The sequence below is a fragment of the Colossoma macropomum genome, unplaced genomic scaffold, assembly GCF_904425465.1.
Source record: "Colossoma macropomum unplaced genomic scaffold, Colossoma_macropomum, whole genome shotgun sequence".
NCBI lineage: Eukaryota > Metazoa > Chordata > Actinopteri > Characiformes > Serrasalmidae > Colossoma > Colossoma macropomum.
Window position 1 is genome coordinate 4,681,318 of NW_023494784.1, and position 19,850 is coordinate 4,701,167.

Sequence of the window (19,850 nt, forward strand, 5' to 3'; positions counted from 1 at the left end):
CCAGTCCATCACAGGGCGGACGCAAAAGAGGACAATTTGTCACATTTAAAAGCATAGCGATAGTTTAGATTAGATTAGATTAAAGCCTATTCAAATAATTCTAGAACTCTTCCATGAGAAGTTGCGTAAATGGCCTGGAGGGCAAAAAATGGTATCAATGAGCATCAATAGTTTTGTTGTTTTTTTAACCTTTTTTAACCTGAAATTGTTAAAAATTTTCTTAATTTTAATTTCTTTAATTCTTTTTTCGATATATGCCTAATCAAAACTGTAAAACTGTCGTCCTGGGTGTCCTGTTATTGGTAGCGGAATGATGTTTCTGTGTCTTGAGATTTTGTTCATTTGTTATTTATTTATGTTTAAATCGGACTTTTATTATGTTTTCGCGCACTTGTCTTCTGTCGTTCGCGCATCTCGTCGTTTCCGGCTTGGTTTGAATCCGCAGCATGGACGCTCAGGGAGCGCTGGGTAATAAACGCTTTATAATTCTGCATTTACAGTTATAAACTCCGCTAATAGGCGCTTAATCAGAGTCAGGCTACTATGATAAGCTGCACGGACACGCGGGGCGCGCTGGAGTACGGCGGCTATAACATTACAGTGATAAATACCGGCAGTGTTTGCTAAACAGCTTCTCGTTCGAATTTTCCCGTTCGACCTTAAATGCTGCAGCAGTTACATTGTAGCGCCGGCACCATTTAAGGTGGAACGGAAAAATTCGATCCAGAAGCAGCATTAGCTCGTTAAAGCTGCTTCAAAATGCACAAAAATGTGTTTATATATGCCGTTTATACATAACTAACGTTACAGCTTATCAGTATGATCTGCGGCAGAGTTGGTTTGTTCGCTTGGTCCCGTGATCCCGTGTTATTTCGGTAACGTTAAACCGCGGTTAGCGTGCTAAGCTAACTCCGCTGCTATTTGTCCTTCCTCCGCCGCTGCTCTGGCAGACCCCGCGTACTCGATCATGATTGGCTGGTGCTGCCCAGTCGTGCGCTACGATTTGCTGTGAGTTGTGTCCAATCGGATCGAACTCTTGACGAAACAAGGGCGGGAAAGCAGCCGGGCTCCTGCATTAGTTAGCCGTGTGGCTAACCGTTCTGTCAGTGCAGATCTAGAGCCTGTAGTGGTTCTCTTTAACATAAACGTACCAGAAAGACTCTATTAGAACCGTTATTAAATAACTGCACAGTTCTTTAGAGAACCGTACCGTTGAGGTTTGTGAGTGTGAACCAGCTCGTTTAGGTTATGAGCTTCCACATCATGTAGGGCTTCTGTAAAGAACCCTTAAACTGGTTTTAAAGGTTCTCCTCACTCTCTGACCTGTACTTTAGGAAACAAAGAGGTTCTTCTGTGGTATAAGCGCTCAAAGAACCCTTCTGTGGGATAATCAATATTTTCAATAAGAACAGGTTCAGTTTAGCTGATTCTGTTGATAAACAGATGTAGCTATAAATAATTATAATGAGTATAAAAGATGATGAAACACCGATCTGCCTTCGTAATGTCACACCTAGATTATTGTAATTCTCCTTTTATTGGTATCTCTGCAAAAACGCTTTCAAACGCTTCAATACATCCAAAGCTCTGCTACTTGCTTTCTTAAAAACTGCTCACGTCAGTCCGGTTCTCTATCAGTTGCACTGGTTATCCAGTTTTTTACGCACCAAGTCAAAAGTTTTTCTCTTGTTGTCGAAGGTCCTAAATAGTCCAGCACCCCTTATTTAACTGGTCTTCGTCTCCTCTATACCCTGCTGGTACTCTGAGGCCCACCGATGTGGGCTTTTTGGTGGTCCCTGCCTTTAAATGCTCCATGTTTGGGGGCAGATCTTTTAGTGCTACAGCCTCTAAACTGTGGAACTGTCTTATCTCCACACGCCACCCCATCCTCCTCCAAAGGCCACCTGAAACCTTCCTGTTTTCTCAATACTATTCTTTTTCTACTCTCCTGATTTGATTTTTATTTTTTTGGTTGTGTTTATTGTCCGCGGCTGTTATGTGACGCGCTAATTGTAAATGGCCTTGGGTATGTGGAGGGCATTATTGAAATCGAGTATTTTCAACTTATAATAGTAATTCTATGGGAGGATATACAGCGTAAAGTAATCCTAAGTTCTGTTATAGAAATGTACTTTCAGCTCCTAATTCAACTTTTTTGGGTGTAACTTCGTTCTGCTGTGTTGGTTCAGCTCTTGTTTAAAGTGTTTATGAGGATTTCACAACAGCAGATTTTCCAGTGAGCTGAATAACGTGCACCAGAAGTGAACTTTGGTCTAATAGGAATGTCCGTCGTGCCTCCTTCTGTTGGAAAGACTTGATTTTTTGCCCAAGTTATTTGGCTGAGAAGTAAATTTGTTAAATAAACACTTTCTCTCTCTTTCGTAACAGGTATTGAACCAATGGCACTGGGCTCCCCCACCTCCCCAAAGCCTGGCCCTGGGGCTCAGTTCCTGCCTGGGTTCCTGATGGGGGACCTGCCAGCCCCCACCACCCCCCAGCCCAGGACCATCAGCCTGACCGGAGGAGGTGCTGAGATGAGGTCTCCTCTTCTGGCAGGTACAGGTCAAGAGCCAAGATGGACTTTATTGGAATCCCTTTCATCCACAGTGATCAGTGAATTAGTCGCGATTACTTCCGGTTTCCGCGCTAGCAGGGTAAACTAACTTCCGCTCCACACAACCACTGCAGAAGTGATGACGAAATGTTACAGTAGTGAACTATAATGCTCAAACACTCAGCTACAGCAGACATATGTTAGTTTTTGTGCACTGTCGTGACAAATAGTGAGAATAAGAAGTGGATGGAAGCCCTGATTTAACTGTAAACAGAGCTAAAATGCTGTGTGTGGTGTAGCCCTGTTTACTGCTGCTGCAGCTGCTCACATCAAGCAGCCTCTCTGTACAACATGGCAGCGATTTCTGTAATATTTCTGTCTTCAAAAGAAAGAAGAGCTTTTATATGTAGCGTGAATTTGGTAGACGTTGTTTAGCTGTAGCTAGTTAGCTACGCTAGAGGCCATTGCTAACTGTAGCTGTATTCCCAAACTAGGACGCTAGCTTTCATTAGCTGCTGGACCACACAATACAAGTGGACAAGACACATCAAAACATTTCGGGCAAAAATGGTCAAAAGCTGTACTTGTGGTTTTTGGCCAAAAGCAAAAAAAGGCCAGAAATTTTGGCCAAAATAAAAAGCAAAGAATTATATAGGACTTCAGTGAAGTGCCAGAAATGAGTACTTGGCAAATTGTTTGAATAATAAGGAAAAGGAGAAGTAGTGATTAAGCGTGCTGTATGTTTCTTGTGCCGGTCGGCACAGACATGATCAAATGGTTTGATCAGCACATTAACAGTGAAAATATCAGCCGTGTGAAACTATTGTTCCCTGTAGTGTTGTTCCTATGAAAACTCTGTACATACTGAATTCACTTTAGTTTATTTGTTGTAAACTGTAGTTAATGTCAGCTCAGTTTTCTTCAACTGAAAGCAGATTATATAATTAATAAAAGTGTATTCTTCATTAAATAGTATTATTCTTGTTTGTGTCGTCAAAAGCATAAAAATGCCGCATTGAGAAACAGACAGACAAACAAAAACAAAAAACCTTATTTTAGTTCCAGTTGTGTGACTGCGTTTTTCACTATCTTGGTGCATCACTAATGCACAGATGTCTGTACCTGCAACAATGGCAGGTGAAGTATGGTTTTAGTCCCTCTGTACATTTTGCATTGTATTGAATTGAAAACCTTCCAAAAATCCTTTAGAGAACTATTTATGATGAGGTGAGTGTGAAGAACCTTCTTGATGTTTAAAGAACCTCCACTGTAATGAAAGTTCTAGGAAGAACCTTAAAATTGGTGTAGACCCCTTTATATTATGTGAAGGCTTTTTGAAAAGCCTGCAAAAGGTTCTTCACACTCAGATCATTTTTAAAAGTGAGGTACTTGGGAACTAAAAGAAACCATTGAGGTACTTTTTAAAAAGTGCCGTCACTGAAATATTAAAGTGTATGGTTGAGTGACAGTGAGGTGAAAATGCCATGGTCATATTCATATGTATAAATACTTATACATATGAAGGTCTGATGACGAAGAAAATACCAGAAAATGACCACTTAAGGCAGGGGTGTCAAACTCAATCAGTAGAAGGTCCATATTAAAAATCTCATCAAATCTGTGGGCCAGAGAAAAAAGTTTTTTAATTTAATTTAATTGATGTTGTGTTGTAACCCAAACTGGCCACTGTTTATTCAAAATACACAAAAACTTCAACAGTAAAATAGACACTTGTAGTAGAAATATTAGACCTTGAAATATTACTTGACATATTTAAAATTTGAGTGTCCCCAGGTGCTCAGTCCTTTAAACCTACCTAAGCTAGACGCCTGGTATCCTTTCTTTGCTGCAGGTTCATGAAGACTTGGGCTCAGATTCTGAGCTGCTGAGCTGAAGTTCAGTGTTTATGTTGGTTGAAATGCATTTTGGTGATATGATAGATGTGGAATTGCACAGAATTGTGTAGAATTGAGGTGTAATTACTGTCCTATAGCCTGTTGTTGGGGTAGGAGTGTCAGAGCACACATTACGTTGCAGTGCATGCTGGGCACTATAGTGCAGCGCACTGTGAAACAGGCTAATATTAATAGAAAACTAACATACTTTTGTGGGCCGGATAGGATTGTGGGGCAAGGCTGATCTGGCCCGCGGGCCTTGTGTTTGACACATGGGACTTAAAGGATCAAATAGCCCTGAAGGTCTAACACAAGGCGTAGATATCATGGTATCAGATGTGTGTGAGGAGTTCTGTTTGTAATGTGATCTAACTGTTCTGGTTCCATCAGGTGGTTCTCCTCCTCAGCCTGTGGTTCCCACACCCAAAGACAAGAGCGGCGCTCCTCCAGTCAGGAGCATCTATGATGACCTGTCCAGTCCAGTGATCGGAATGTCTCCTCTGGCATCACGAAAACAGGTAACATCTCACTGACATAATTTAGTGAAAACACTTAAATCTGCACTGTGTAAGTTTAGGGGATTTGGAAATATATAACTACACTCAGTGTGTGGAGGAACGTTTTATAGCGTGGGTTGTGCTTCGGCCCCCAAGCAGATGAATCTGTTGATTGACAGAGAATTCAAAAACAACTGTCAAAACATGGGCCCTGTCCCATTGCGTATTTTTACTCCTACCTCTTGTTTTCGAGGTTCTCTTTGCCCCTTGAACTGAATTACAGGGTAGTGTTTGAAATCCTCCCTCTGAAATGGGACCCTCAAATAAAAAGAGCATCACTTCATTAACAGCTACCAGCGCTGCTCTGTAGGCGACCCTGCCAGTCTGCAGTGACAGCAGAGGAGGCTAAAGTTCAGCTCCTCACTGCTGGGCTTTAGTTACATTTAGGGCATCATATGACTTCAAAGAGGGGGGCAATTATTTATGATCACCCACCCCTAATTCTTCAGTGATCTGAAGCTGAAGTCAGATATTCTCCAGCCTCTCGTTCGAATTTTCCCGTTCCACCTTAAATGGAGCAGCAGTTACATTCTGGCGCTTCAGGCGTCAGAACTGCTGGACTATTTAAGGTGGAACGGGAAAGTTAGCCAGCTACCGAGACATTAGCATGCTATTAGCGATTTTTATGCTTATTACAAAGAAAACGACCATAATACACTGAAACAGCATTAAACTAACATAAAACAATGACTATTGTGTTTTTCTAACAGAGAAAATTCTCACATTTTTCTCATAACACACTGGAGTGTCTCTGAAAAACCTCCGTTTGGAGGGTCATGTAGCTCTAACACTTCAGCCCTCGGTCTCAACAAGAATCAGGACGACCTACCCCTAGACGTGAACACTCAGAACGGGGGGGGTAGGGCTGAGTGGTAGGGGTGAGGGGTGAAATGATACTGGGCCTTGGTAAAGGACACGTCTTCCGGGATGAGTGATTTATCAACTGTTGTCATTATCTTCATCAGTACAAGGTTGATTTAACCTAAACATTGAGCTGGATCATCTTTTTGGGTCTTTGCATGTGGCGTCAATATGTAAACACTTTCAATTTCAACACCAAACATTACATGGTGCAGGTTTTTCCCTTTTCGCAGATATAGCTGATCAACCAGGACATGTTTTGGTGTCTGAAAAATTCAGGCTTCAGTTGCTGCTGCTGTTTTTGGCTTTGCTAACATGTCAGAAATCACACAATCACGTCTATTAGAGACACTGAACACCTTCACGCTGAGAGGAGTGTGTGATGATTTAGACATGCAGTTAGCATCATGCTAATTGTGGGTATAAACTTCTGTTACTTGTTAACTACATTAGCCTCGTTGTTCCAGTGCTAAAACTAAAGAAGCAAACTTTCGCTTTTTAACTGTTAGTTTCATTTTAATGTAATATCTTAATTTGTGTATTTTAAAATGTAATTCATTTTTTTCCAGCCTTTTTCAGTGCTGCAGACTCCACTGGCTGGTGTGACAGGAACCCCAGGCACAGGTGAGGATTTACCTCACAGCTTTTAGTGTTAGAAAGGCAGTGAGGCTGGCTTTACATGGTAAAACTCACAGAACTGACTTCTGTGCATGTTTACAGTTAAAACAGACTGTTCAAAAGCAAAGTTGCACACAACACATTAGAATTGTCTGCAAGTGCATCAGCAGTTTCCATCCTTTGGGAGAAAAAGAGATTTTTGACTTTGGTGTGGTAATCTACAGAACAATATTTGTACATGATTTGTATTAGCATATTTTTTTAATTAGCTTTGGGCAGTCGTAGGCTGGAGGTCAGGGAACCAGCCCTGTGACCGGAAGGTCGTTGGTTTGATCCCCTGAGCTGACAGTACGTGAGCAAGACACCTAACCCGACTGCTCCCCAGGCACTGCGGATAGGGCTGCCCACTGCTCTGGGCAAGTGTGCTCACTGCCCCCTAGTGTGTGTTCACTAGTGTGTATGTGGTGTTTCACTGCATGGATGGGTTAAAATACGTAGGTGAAATTTCCCCGTTGTGGGACTAATAAGGGTCACTTAATCTTAAATTTCTAAATGCTGATAAGTTTTCATGTCTGATCACTGTTAAGCTGACTGGTTATACACACACAAAGAAAGTTTGGTTGAAATCTGATGTGCTTGACTCCTGTTGCAGCTGCCAGCATGTTCAGCCCTGCGGGTTTGGGTCAGCAGAGGAAGAGCACCCTCTCACCTGCACAGGTAGATCCTTTCTTCACTCAGGGAGACGCCCTGTCCTCAGAAGATCAGCTGGACGAGACCTGGGTCACAGTGTTTGGGTAAGAGAGTGTCACTGTGTATTTGGTGACTACAATAATTTAACAATTCAGAGTCTCCCACAGATTTAAAATATGTTTCCTTGTTTATTTATTTGTTTGTTGATTTAGTTATTTAGTGATTGTTATTTAACAGTGATTGTACTCTGTTACGTAGTTTTTGTATGCAAGATTATGTGGGCGTGTCAGTTTATATTTAATAAGGATTTTTTTATTTACAGTCTTTATGGCTTATTTAACTGCAGGTGACATTTTTCACTGTGAAACTCTGTATTGTCTCTCAAATATATTTAAAAACAGATGGTCTGACCTGCTGCCAGCCTCAGTTGTAACCTGGAATTTTCATTGTTTCTGTAAAAGAAGTCTGTTTAGATCCGTTTCTCATTTTTGTTCCAGTAGGTCTCTCTGAAGCCTACCAGCCGTTTTTAAACGCTCTGCAGTGTTTGTGTTTATTGTAGTTGTTGTCCTTCAGTTAGTTTGTACACAACAGAAATCTAGAAACCTATAAACTAAAGGTTTTGTAATCTACAAAAGGTGTAAAGCTTGTTTGTTTTGGGGCTGTAGTGCTGTATGCAACAATAGCCACTATTATGGACTTAGCCTGTTTTTCTTTTTAGAACAAAATTATTATGTTAATAAACCTGTTTTGAAATCTTTGCCTGGAACTGCCAAAATCCCGCTGGTGTGGGTTCATGCATGGGTTTCTTTTCTTTTAAAGATGCAGGAAGTAGCTACTTGAGTGCTATAGTGCCCTCTTGTAGGGAGTCTAAATTATTATATAGAAAACGTGTAAGTATATATCTCTATCTCCAATTTTGTCTTCTCTTACATCATTTCAACACACCAGCTGTCCTTTAGGTTGTGTGAAAATGTCATGATGAACCATAGAAATGCTCCAAAATCACTTGGAATAAAATCTCTTTACATGAATTTACATTAAAAGCTGAGTGTTTTTTGCCCTCCTTTTTTTGCACAGCGGCGATACATTACACATTTAACAAAGTTAACATTAAAGCTCTATTATTTTGTTGTATTGAAATTAAAATCTTAATGGGGATTAATACATTTTAGAGGAATTATGTAGTTTTTATTGCAGTGCTGTAGTATTTTAACTTGCGCGTGCAGCTGTCCTAGCACCGGCGCTACCTGCTCAAACAGTAACGTACAATGTTCTGTTCATCTCCTACAGGTTCCCTCCAGCTTCAGCCTCCTACATCCTCCTGCAGTTTGCACAGTACGGAAACATACTCAAACATGTAGTAAGTGTTTCTCTCTGATAATTAATCAGGCGTCTGTTACTGCTGTAGTATGTTCTGTAACACTCAGTTCTGAACTAACGGTGTCATTTTTAATTGACAGATGTCTAATGCAGGAAACTGGATGCACATCCAGTATCAGTCTAAACTGCAGGCGAGGAAGGCCCTCAGTAAAGATGGGAAAATCTTCGGAGAGGCTATTATGATCGGTGTTAAACCTTGTATTGATAAGGTAAGATGCATTTATTCAGCTAGTTTTTATCAGCGTGTCGTTAATTATTTTAAAGTGATTGTTTGTCTTTAGGTGCCTGGACAGTGTCCAAAGTGTGTTTCTTTGGATCTCTGAGGCAAACAAAGCTAACAAGTAATGGAAGCTTAATAATGGACAAAAGCATTGATGAACTTCAGACTTCAGGAGGGCTGTTATTGTGCTTATTTAGCTGTGCCAATGTACTTTAATCCATGCTTATAGTGTTGTACAGTGTCATACACCAAATAGGTCACCATGCTAATTGGTACAAGCATACGTTACTTGTTAGCTTTGTTAGTATGGAGTTAATTTTGTGCCAGATGTTTCAAATAAAATACTAAAATCCTCAAGCAACATATTTGGTGTCAAAATGTCCAAAAAATACAAATAATGAGAGTTAAATCAAACTTCTGTCAATAAGATTACTTCTCATTTTGATATAAATTTATTATAGATTTTGCCAGTTTTTGCTTCAATTTTTTCTATATGTTGATTTTGCTGTTTTATTTTCAAAAGGACTGTCACTCCAAATCAGCTGACCAATAGAGAGTGTAGGTACAGGTGAGCACCATGTTGTAAGACCCCACCCCCCCGTTAAGTAGTGCTAAAAGTCAGAAGTAAAAGAAATTTCAGGAGCAGAAGAGTGATTCCAGAAACAAAAAATATATCAGAAAAATCAGCGAATAGAACAAATTAAAGCAAAAACTGGCAAAATTAATAATACATTTATATCAGCATGAGAGAAAATGAGCAGTAATCTTTCTGAAGAATGAAGTTTGATTTATCTCTGTTTGTATTTGCAACGTATTTTGAAGATTTTAATATTTAATATTTTGTAAATGATGTGTTCATAATTAATAATTTTAATCTGTGGTTGTTTGTGTCGGCTGTTTTCTCTGTGGCGGTTTATCGTTCAGAGTGTCATGGAGAGCTCAGAGAAATGCGGCAGCGTCAGTGGGGTCTTCACTCCTCCGGTCAGGGCTAACAACACCCCGGGTCAGTCTGTGTCCACTCCTCGGTCGGCCATGAGGCCACTCAGTGCTGCTTACAAAGCCTCAGGCAGCGAATACCAGGTACATCACCACACAGACAGGGATTAAAGAGATGGTGTGAATACGTACAGATGTGCAGAGTATGAGGGGCATGTAACATCTCTTATTTACAGTATATTACAGAAAATGAGGATTCTGTACAGTTAAACAACAAATACAGCTATTTATTCACTCATTCGTTAATGTAGTGTTATATTGTGACTTTGGATAAGAGAAAGTGCTGAAAATGTCTTATTGTGCTTCATGTGGTCCTTTAGCCCACACAGTGTGAGCTGGAGGTCTGCACTTCTGCTGAATGTGGGTCTAATTTTCAGTGTTGTGTGTGCTGAGTGGGTGGGTGACCAGTGCACTGCAGGCAGGAGTGGGAAGAAGCACACTACTAAATGTCCTCAGTAAAGTAGAACGATCATTAAATCATATATAGACAATATAAAATTATAAAGTAAAACAGTTAAAATGAATGAAGTCATTCTGAAGAGCTGTGAAGCAGCCGATCACATGAACAACATGCAGATTCTGCGCGACTGAATATTTCAATCCTTCATTTCATCAAGCATGTATTTGGTATCACGACGCTGCTCGCTTTTTCTGGTACCGCCGTCTGTTTTTACACATGAGCAGACTGAGAAATCAGATAGAAATCAAAGTAAGAGTTTACATGCACTGAGAAACCTGATTACTGAGCTAAAATCCAGCTCTAATGATCGGATTTCTTAATCTGATTCCTAGATCAGAGTATGGTGTTTACATGACCATTTGAATAGTCGGATAACTGCAGAAATCCAATTATGATCGAATTATTAAGTGCATGTAACACTCAGTGATTCCAATTTTCTGTGGGAGCAACAGAATCAAAACTAAAAATAGTCCTGCGCAGACCTCTAGTATGAACCTTGGGTTAAAAAAAAAAGCCTAATAAAATATGACCAACAAAGAAAATAAGAATTGGTCATAATTCCTGATTGCTGCATCTCTAGTTAATATAGTGAGTAAAAATAAATAAATAAATGTTTGTTTTATCTGTTAGCAGTAACTACATTGATTTCTCATGTTGAAAGCGGTTATTAAAGATAAAAAATGAAAAGGAAAGGTGAATTTTCTTATTGGCAAAGCTTAAAGATCAACTGGTAATGGCTCTATGTTGGGAATCAAGCCGAAGTCCACACTTTTCTCCACTTGTTCTCATGCCAACACTTAAACCTTTCAGGTTTTTAAAACCTTTTTGGACCAAAAAGAGTTTCAGTATGAGCTTCTAACAATAGTTTGGAAAATAAAATGATCAAACTATTTTTATTATTTAGACAAAACTTCAAACCAAGGAGTGTTGAAGATAAATACACACAACGTATCATGATAAACTAAGCATTTACAGGGATTTTTATTACTTTGAAAAGTAACAGTAGTGGGTTTTCAGTCTTTGTGAATTTTGAAAATGTGCAAAAATAAAACTGACTGAAAAAGGCTAAAAATTCGGAAAAACACCCAAATATCATAAAAAAGAGTTTTATGCTAGAACGAAGTGGAAAAGTTAGAATAACACTAAAGCTGAAAGGCAAAAAAGAGTGATAGAAGAAGGTTTTTCAAATAAATTATGACATATGAAGCCATAAGTAACATTCCTATAGACAGTCTGATCAGGGTGCAGAGCTTTTTGAAGGGCACTTTCAGCATTGTGAAAAATGGTTCTGCACAACAAGCTTCCAGAACTGTGTGGTGTGTTTGTGTTCTCAGATGCAAGGTTGACGTGGTCGGGGTGGTATGAAGATTTCAGCCCTTATGAGGGCCATTGCTGAGCTGCAAACAATGCGGCCTTAAAAAAAAAATGTCAAATGACTCTGAAGATGATTCTACAAAAACGAGTCAAATTTTCTACCTTGCTCGTTTTGATGCAGCTCCTAGTCATGGTAGCTTATGTCATCTAACGTTTCTCTGCATAACTTTTAGTGGATGGAAACATTTTAATTAGCGTTTTTTTTCCTGCCAAATTTTTGTAAATGTGCATATCATTTGTGAAATGTTTGAATAGAAACTCTGCTGGAGAAAAATACTTCTTGGAAAATGTCCAAAGGAGGCTCAGTGTCTCCAAACTCTAAATGTAATGTGTCTATTATTATCTGCAATGTGTTAATAATTAGTTTAGGTGTATTATTGTGCTGTCAGCTTTACCAGTCCTCTGTTTTGTAGGTGGTGTCAGACAGAGATACTCCAAGAAAAGATGACAGTTTTGTGTCCAAAGCGATGGAGTACATGTTCGGCTGGTGATGTCCTGCTGTAAAAGCCCTGAAGCCCACATGCTGCTGTGAACCAGATGTTAACCAGGTATTCCTGAGCACTTTAATGATGGAGCCTGCCGAAATGAGTGGATTGGGCTGTGCGCTACAATAGACTGTTTCACATGGACTGCATCTCTCTGGAGTGTATAGTTTGAAATGATCTGGTCAGAATGGTCTCAATACCAAAACTCTACAGTGGAATATTCATGTCAATGACTAGAAAGTTGTGTAGGAGTGTGGCTGATCTGTGAGTTTGAAAATCAAGGTTTTCCTTCAAGAAAATGAATATTTGGCAACATTTGCATGAGTTTAGCTGTACTGATGGTCCATGAGTGGAAATCTCTGCCTTCCTAACATTACAGCCTTATAGGAGTATTCCAGCATTTTTCACCTGATCTCTGTCTGCTGTATTCATCCGTCGATGAGCCAGACAGTAGTTTCTACAGGTTTTCCTGAACTTGGAAAAGAACAGAAAACCTGTTTATTTAAAAATCACTAATAATAGAAGCCAATGAGAAGTTGCTGAGTTCTGTGAATGTTGGGAATGTTGCACGAAAACAACGTTGAAAGAAAGTTTTATTGAAATTTACAACAATAGAGCAACAGCGGGGGAAAAAAAGTTGTTCTGGTGACTTTTCCTGAGGTTTTCTGGTATCAGTGGCAATCAGGTAGAGCCTTTGTGAACTCCTCCCACACCACTACACTGCTAATCAACAGTTCTTCCCTCTGGAAAAGTAGTCCCATCTCTAAAAAAAATAAAAATAACTAAACAGATTTACAGCTTAATTTACAAACACATTTAACTGAAGAGCTGCACAGAAGTAATAGTATAACGGAACTCAGCAGCAGCCCATTGACGTCTGTTTCAAATCAACAGATTTTCAAGTAATGAAGTTTAAAAAAACGCTGGAATTTTCCTTTAAACTCTGCCGTCTTTCGGGGTGCTTAACATCTCTTTAATAGAAATATATTCAATCATTCTGGTTTGCACTTGGCTGTTTGATACTGATGGTTTTAATAAGACGAAAAGCCAACTTTTTAAAAACGTCTGCTCAAAAATGCATCTGCATTCGGAAACACTTGATTTTAAAGTAATCGTCCTGTTTGGTGAAACTGGTCAAACTCTAGTGGCCTCCTTTGTTTCCTTCTCTTTTTCACATTTTGTATCTGCTCTCTTCTGTATTTCTAATCAAGTTGTGTAAATAAATATTTCTTTCTCTAACAGTTTAGTATATTTGATTCATTTATCCTTAAAGTTCCAGACGTTTGTAGATAATATGGAGCTTTTCAGCAGTGAAGAGGGGTGAAAAGTTCATAGATCCGATCTTCACATCTGGATATTTGAACGCTTGTCTGTTTTTTTTTTTTTTACGTTCTTGAATGTTGGAATGCAGCTTGGGCAGTGGAAAATGACGTCAAAGCAAGTTCATGAAAGACTTCAAGAATGCAGATTAAGATGCACCCAAAGAGACATTATTTGTTCCATGTCTGGATTCAGTTTCCACTAAAATGTGTCCTCAGTTTGACCAGCTGAGGTCCGATTCTACTTTTTCCCCCATGTGTGAAACACATCAGTGCATGTTTTAGTTTAAATTTTTACTTTTCCCCTGTTGTGATAGGAGTCATCAAGCTTGGCTTGGACACTTTCATCGTCCCACAGGTGAGAGAAGGATCTTGTTTTGGGAATCTCCAGCCTTCTGCACCTTCCGTCTCGCATTTCCTTGTTTATCTCCTCACCCACTGGTCAGCGGTCGGCAGATACATTTCCTCTCATGTAATTGTATACAGATGTGGCGAAGATCCATCTCTGGCCCTCATACTGTGGTTTAACTGTGTTTCACATATAGTTTGTTTTAAAAGAACCAAACTGAGTTCTGTTAAAGTGAACCTGGAAGGGAACAAACTGCAAATGACCTCAGTTCATTTTGTGTTCATACTGTAAGTTTTCTTTCTGGTCCTTCGAGATCTCGGACCACTTTTTGTTCAGACATCAACTCCATTAGAACTCGAGAGGAGGTGAGAGGAACCACCAGACCCACCTGCTGCTCTCCTATTGGCCGCGCTGAAATGATTGGCTGAAGTGCATCACGCAAAATTGGACAAATGACCCTGGGTGTCTGCTGCAGTGGCTTCCATCTTCGGCTGTGCTCCTCACTGTCGAAACTCTGCGTCAGCGGTGAATTTGAGTTTAGTGTAAAAAGCAGCTTAAAATTGCGTTGCCTGCCCAGCTTGAGCCTTTAACACGGTAAAGCCATGTGGGCTCTCGCATTTTATCACTTTAATATGTCAGTGCTGTTGTCACAAATCACGGACAGGCTTTATCCTGAGTAGAACCTTATAAATGATCCTTGGGCTGTTTTGTTTTCACAATGTACAAATCAATCAAACCACAAAACAAACTATAAATTAAAAGAGGTGACCTCAGTTTGGTTCGTTTTTGGGGCCGTTCAGAAGGGTCTGTGTTCGTTTGGCGTGTTCACATATGCAAAAAAAACCATAACTGAACTGTCTGAGTCCACTTCAGAGGCTGAAACGGCCCAAGTGTGAAAACGCCCTAAGTCAGGTGTTCTCAACCTTTTCCACCCCAAGGCCCACCTGTTTATAACTGTAAAGCACAGCGGCCAGCAAAAAAAAAAAACAATTTTCATAATTTTTTTTTAAGAGTTTTTCTCTTAAATTCTCACACCGAAGAACTGTGAATTAGGGTCTGAAAAAAATTTGTCCTTTTTTTGTTCTGTCATAGAAACCAAAATTTGCAGTTATGTTAAAACGTTTACAGAGATGGGGAATAAAGATAGATGTCGACTGTGATTCTGAGCTTCAGTCCATCGCGTTTTCACTGAAAATACTCCACTGACTTTCCCACAGGAGCAACTGTTTGGTCTGGAGATGTCTTTTTAGTTTTGAGGGTTTTAGCACCTCATTTGAAGTAAACCTCACTCCACCCAGTGGGCTTTTGGATTTGCTTCGTCATAATCAACAATAATAATAAACCCTACTTGATATCGGCTTCTTTGTGATTGGTTTATCAATTGGTGTTTAACTACTCAGATCGCTGAGTCTACGCCAAAAATCAAAAATCTCTCTGCCATCATTTTAAGGCTCGTCTGTCATTTTTATCAGCTGCAGCTTGACCTGCAGGAACGAAATGAGAACAAATGAGAGTCTGTAAAGTGTCAGACGAAACAGGCAGATTATGCTGACAGTATTCAGTGCTGATGTGTTGACAGAAGAGGGTGGATTTCATTCGCTTCATCCTAAAATGCATCCCACCAGCAGTGAACTTAACAGGGTTCGGTTGGAAGCGGGCTGAGACGCGCGGGTTTGCCAGACCAGTTCAGCTGTTTGATGCAGACCTGAATTCCGAGTGTTCACTCATGTCAAAATGGAGCAAACTAAAGAAAAAAAATTTTGATAGGTCCACAATGAAATAGAGAAATACCCTGAGAAACCTCTCCATCTCTAGCTGGCTGACTGAACTGCGTGCCGGCAGCTGCGCAGTCTCAGACTGATGATGTTTAATTAGCCTGCGACAGCGATGTCTGTATTTGTGTCTTTGTGGTTATTTATATTGGTTAGAATTTTGAAATGTATTTTTCCATTTTTTTAATTATTAGGCCTAAATGAATCTTTTTTCCACTTACATTTTTATGACTTAAAATGCTGTTACCAGCCCATTGCAAACTGTTGCCTTCCCCTGTGTACAGGCCCGGGGACCACTAGTGGGCGCTTCATAGCCCACTGGTGGTGCACAGCCCACAGGTTGAGAAACCCTGGTTTAAGTGATCCAATTCTACTCTGCTCATAGTGTGTCCTTGGATGTTTACAACTGGATTTTGATGCGTTCAAGTGCAATCTCAATGTGATCCTGTCACCGAAAACACATTGATGCAAGGTACAAATGGGCCCAATAAGTGGAAAGGGCTCTTGGTATGGGAATAACTAGAGTCGGATGCTTTTCCACTCCTAATCGTGTGTGGATATAGAAAACGCATTCCATTTAAGTTTGTTGAATATAGTGAATGTGTCTTGTGAGTTTAATTATTTGTAATCCAGTCGCAATGTATCCTGGTTGTTACATTCCACTGTTTCATGCAATGAAGTCAACCTCTTGGAGTAAAAGCTGTTCCTGAGCTCAGATGTTGCTAGAAACAAAAGCCTATGCTGACACGTAGAGAAAAAGAATTGGACTTAGACAAAGTGCAATACATTACAATGAGTACTTAACTCAGTGCTCACTTAAGTGCTGTATAAAGAGATGTGTCTTCAGTCTGCGTTTGAAGGCCGCAAGAGACTCTGCTGTTCGGACAGCCAGTGGGAGTTTGTTCTGCCACCTGGGCTCCAGGACAGAGAAAAGTCTTGATGCTTGTCTTCCACACGTCTTGAAGGATGTCGGGTCAAGCTGAGCTGTACCTGAAGCTCGAAGGGCTCGAGGTACAGTTCGAGTTTTGTCCATTGCCATTAAGGAGGGAGGGGCTGGTCCGTTTTTAAAGGAGCACAGCAGTGGAGTGACGTGACTGAACTTAGTCAGATTGAAGATGAGCCGTGCTGCAGCATTCTGGAGTTACAGGGGGCTGATGGCTGCATAGCTGAGAGCGAGATGCATTAGTCAAGCCTTGAGATGACAAGAGACTGAACTAGCACCTGGGTGGCCTCTTGAGAGAGAAAGCGCTGTACAGGAGAAACCTGCATGACTGAGTCAGGTTTGCAATATGAGCTGAGAACCATAGCTGGCTATCCAGAGTCACACCGAGACTTCTTGCATCTTAAGACAAAATGACCAAAGATTTCTTGAATGAGATGGCAAGATCATGGTGAGGTCCTATAGTTCCAGAGATGAATAGCAGCTCAGTCTTGCTAGGATTGAGCTTCACGTGCTGAGCTCTCATCCATTAAGAGATGTCAGTCAGACATGCCGAGATGCAACTGCAAACCTGAGTATCAGAAGGTGGGAAGGAAAGCATTATTTGGGTGTCATCTGCATAGCAGTGGTAAGAGAAGCCATGAGAGGATAATACATCACCAAGAGAACGAGTGAAAAGAGGAGGAGACTCAGCACGGAGCCTTGTGGGACGCCAATGGAGAGCCTGCATGGAGAGGATGTGGACCCTTTCCATGTTACCTGATAAGAGCGACCCTCCTGATAGGCCTCAAAGCACTTCCACACAGAGTCAATGATTCTAAGGTTTGTGAGGAGAGACAGAAGGATTGTGTGGTTGTGTTGAAAGCTGCAGAGGGTTCAAGAAGAATCAAAACCGATGACCATTTGGCTGATCTTACTGCCTGGAGCTTCTCAGTCACTGCTCTGTGGGCAGTTTCTGTTGAGGGTGCCGGTTTAAAGCCGTACTGGTTTTGGTGCTGGAGCTGGTTCTGAGTGAGAAGGAGATACAGTTGATTATAGACTGCATGGTTAAGAATTTTTGAGGGAAAAGAAAGGTGTGATACCGATCTGTAGCTGCTGACATCGAAGCTGTCCAGTATGGGCTTCTTCAGTATGGGCTTCTTCAGTATGGGAACCACCCTTGCGGTCTGATGGAATGTGACCTGATGACAGTGAGTTATGAGAGAAGTGATGAAGGGCAGTAGGTCCATGGAGATTGACTGGATCAATGTGGATGGGATGGGATTCAGAGGGCAGGTGGTTGGTTTGCTGGATTTGTGTAGCATCGTCTGTGGAAAGAGAAGAAAAGCAAGTTAAGGGATTAAAAGCAGGAAGATGAGGACTAATGGAAGGAGTAGAGTCAGAGGAAAAAGACTAGCAGATTCTATTAACCTTCTCAATAAAGGTGACCGAATCCTAAGTGGTAAGAGAAGAGGGTGGTGGGGGAGGAGAAGGGTTGAGGAGAGAGGAGAAAATGCTGAAGAGCTTGTGTGGATACACAGTACACAGGTTGACTAAGTATATTTTTATTTTCTGTCAGTTCAAGGTAATGCACAAGTAATGTTTATTGACTGGCATCGGCAGCACCGCTCTTGCTTGGCTTTCATCAGGATCAATGTTACCAGGTAGCCTGGAATTATGCCATATGTAACCTCCAGATTCCTTACGAGATTGATCTACTGAAATAAGTCAACCAGGCCCAACGTCAGGGGCTCATAACCCACTGCTGTTTGTACATGCATTAATAGGAGGTAGCAAAACAATCAAAGTGAAACTAAAGCAGAGGCAGCAGTTCGGTTTCACTTTGTGTTTTCTTACTGCCGCTATAGAAGCATGAACAAATAGTATTATAAAAGGCTACATTAATAAATATGGTAAGATTTGAATGCATTGCTTTGCATTGTAGGGATGATGTGGGAAGATGAAGGTTTCTGCAGGTTTCCTAAAAAGAGACGTTTAATGACTTGCTGTAAATGTTCTCCTGTTGATTTCTCTTCTGAATGTGTGGTTCCTTAACTTTTTTTCTGAATACAACAGTGCTCTCCCACCCCCAGGTACTCCTTGGTTGCCGCCCCCCCCCCAACTCACTGGGTTAACAAATCCGGCAACGGAGAATAGCTAAGAATTTGTACAGCAGGTTAGAAAAATCCCATGTTATATATGACTTCTTACATGTGAATGTTCACATATGACCATTCTCAGCTTTCTAATTTGTTATTCAGCAGTGGGGAACAACTAGAGAAAGGGACTACACTACCGTTAAATCTGTGAGCTACTGAACTACAACTAAAGATGACTTTATAGACAGATTACTCTTAAAGGCAACACATATTCCTTTCCCCCTGAAATAAGATATCTAGCAACAACATTTGTGCCCCTTTTGGTAACAAACAGCAACACCAAAGCCCCTATTCTTGACGGTTAGCATTTTGCAAACTGAGGCACTCTGGTGGGTTTCTTTTCCTTAGTGGTTTCCGTAGACAAGCTGTTGCAAAGGAAAGCTCAGGTTGAGTATTACATGAAGTTGGAGGTGGAGCCTCAGTTAATGTTTGCTGAGAATGAGTGGAGGCATTACTGACAAGTTGAGGTGGGAAGGCTCACGTGCAAAGGCAAATTCTGGGTTTGCCTCTGAGGTAGCTGCTCAGCATGCCTTCGCCAAGACCTGGTTGTCTTGAGTGTTGACGCTGTTTAAGACAAGTCCAGTCTTTTTGAGGACAGCTTTTTTTATTTGATTGTGTAGTTTTGAGGTCACTGTTAGAGAACTGCCAGTCCTTAGAACACCTTTGACATCAGTTTACTTGATTTTGCTGGTTCTAATTAACAAACATTTTAGTCAGTGTGGGCCTCATCCTGCCAAGGTGTGTGAACAGCTGTCTTTTCATCACTAGGTATGCAGGTGATAACCCAGTTGACACATGAGGGGAATTGCGATATTTGAGCAAGAATTTTTTGAGCCTGTTTGAGGGTTTGGATCATTCTCTCAGCTAGCCAGTTAGTGGAAGGATGGTAAGGAGCTTGATCCCATTGTTCTATAGAAACTCCTCCTTTTCCCAGCCATTATCTGTGATTATCTTCTAAGGCATGCCAAACCTTCCAAACAGCTTACTTAAAACCTGGATAGTTGTTTCTGATTCAGTGGTTACCAAATTCATAGCCTACTGACTTGTTGGCCACTCCAGTGGATGTACTGAGGAAGGATTTGCCATGTTTCTGGCTGAATGATATGATGGACACGATTTTGAAGTTTCTTTAATTTCACTGTCCAGCCTGGCCATCAGAAATAGCTATGTGCCAGCGCTTTCATATAACTAATGCTACAGTGTCCAGCATGCAGCTTTCTTAAGACTGGGTTCCTCAATTTT

The 19,850-nt window shown here is 40.8% G+C and overlaps 1 protein-coding gene across 1 annotated transcript; it reads left to right on the plus strand.

Annotated features, from left to right (window-relative positions):
- The first annotated feature begins 388 nt into the window (after positions 1-388).
- Positions 389-13,329, plus strand: nup35 (nucleoporin 35). The gene is made up of 9 exons (XM_036576498.1): positions 389-468; positions 2,389-2,556; positions 4,840-4,967; positions 6,437-6,491; positions 7,138-7,279; positions 8,466-8,535; positions 8,636-8,764; positions 9,700-9,855; positions 12,019-13,329. Exons 1-9 carry the CDS (start codon positions 447-449, stop codon positions 12,094-12,096), a joined length of 948 nt encoding a protein of 315 aa, XP_036432391.1. The 5' UTR covers positions 389-446; the 3' UTR covers positions 12,097-13,329.
- The last annotated feature ends 6,521 nt before the right edge of the window (positions 13,330-19,850 follow it).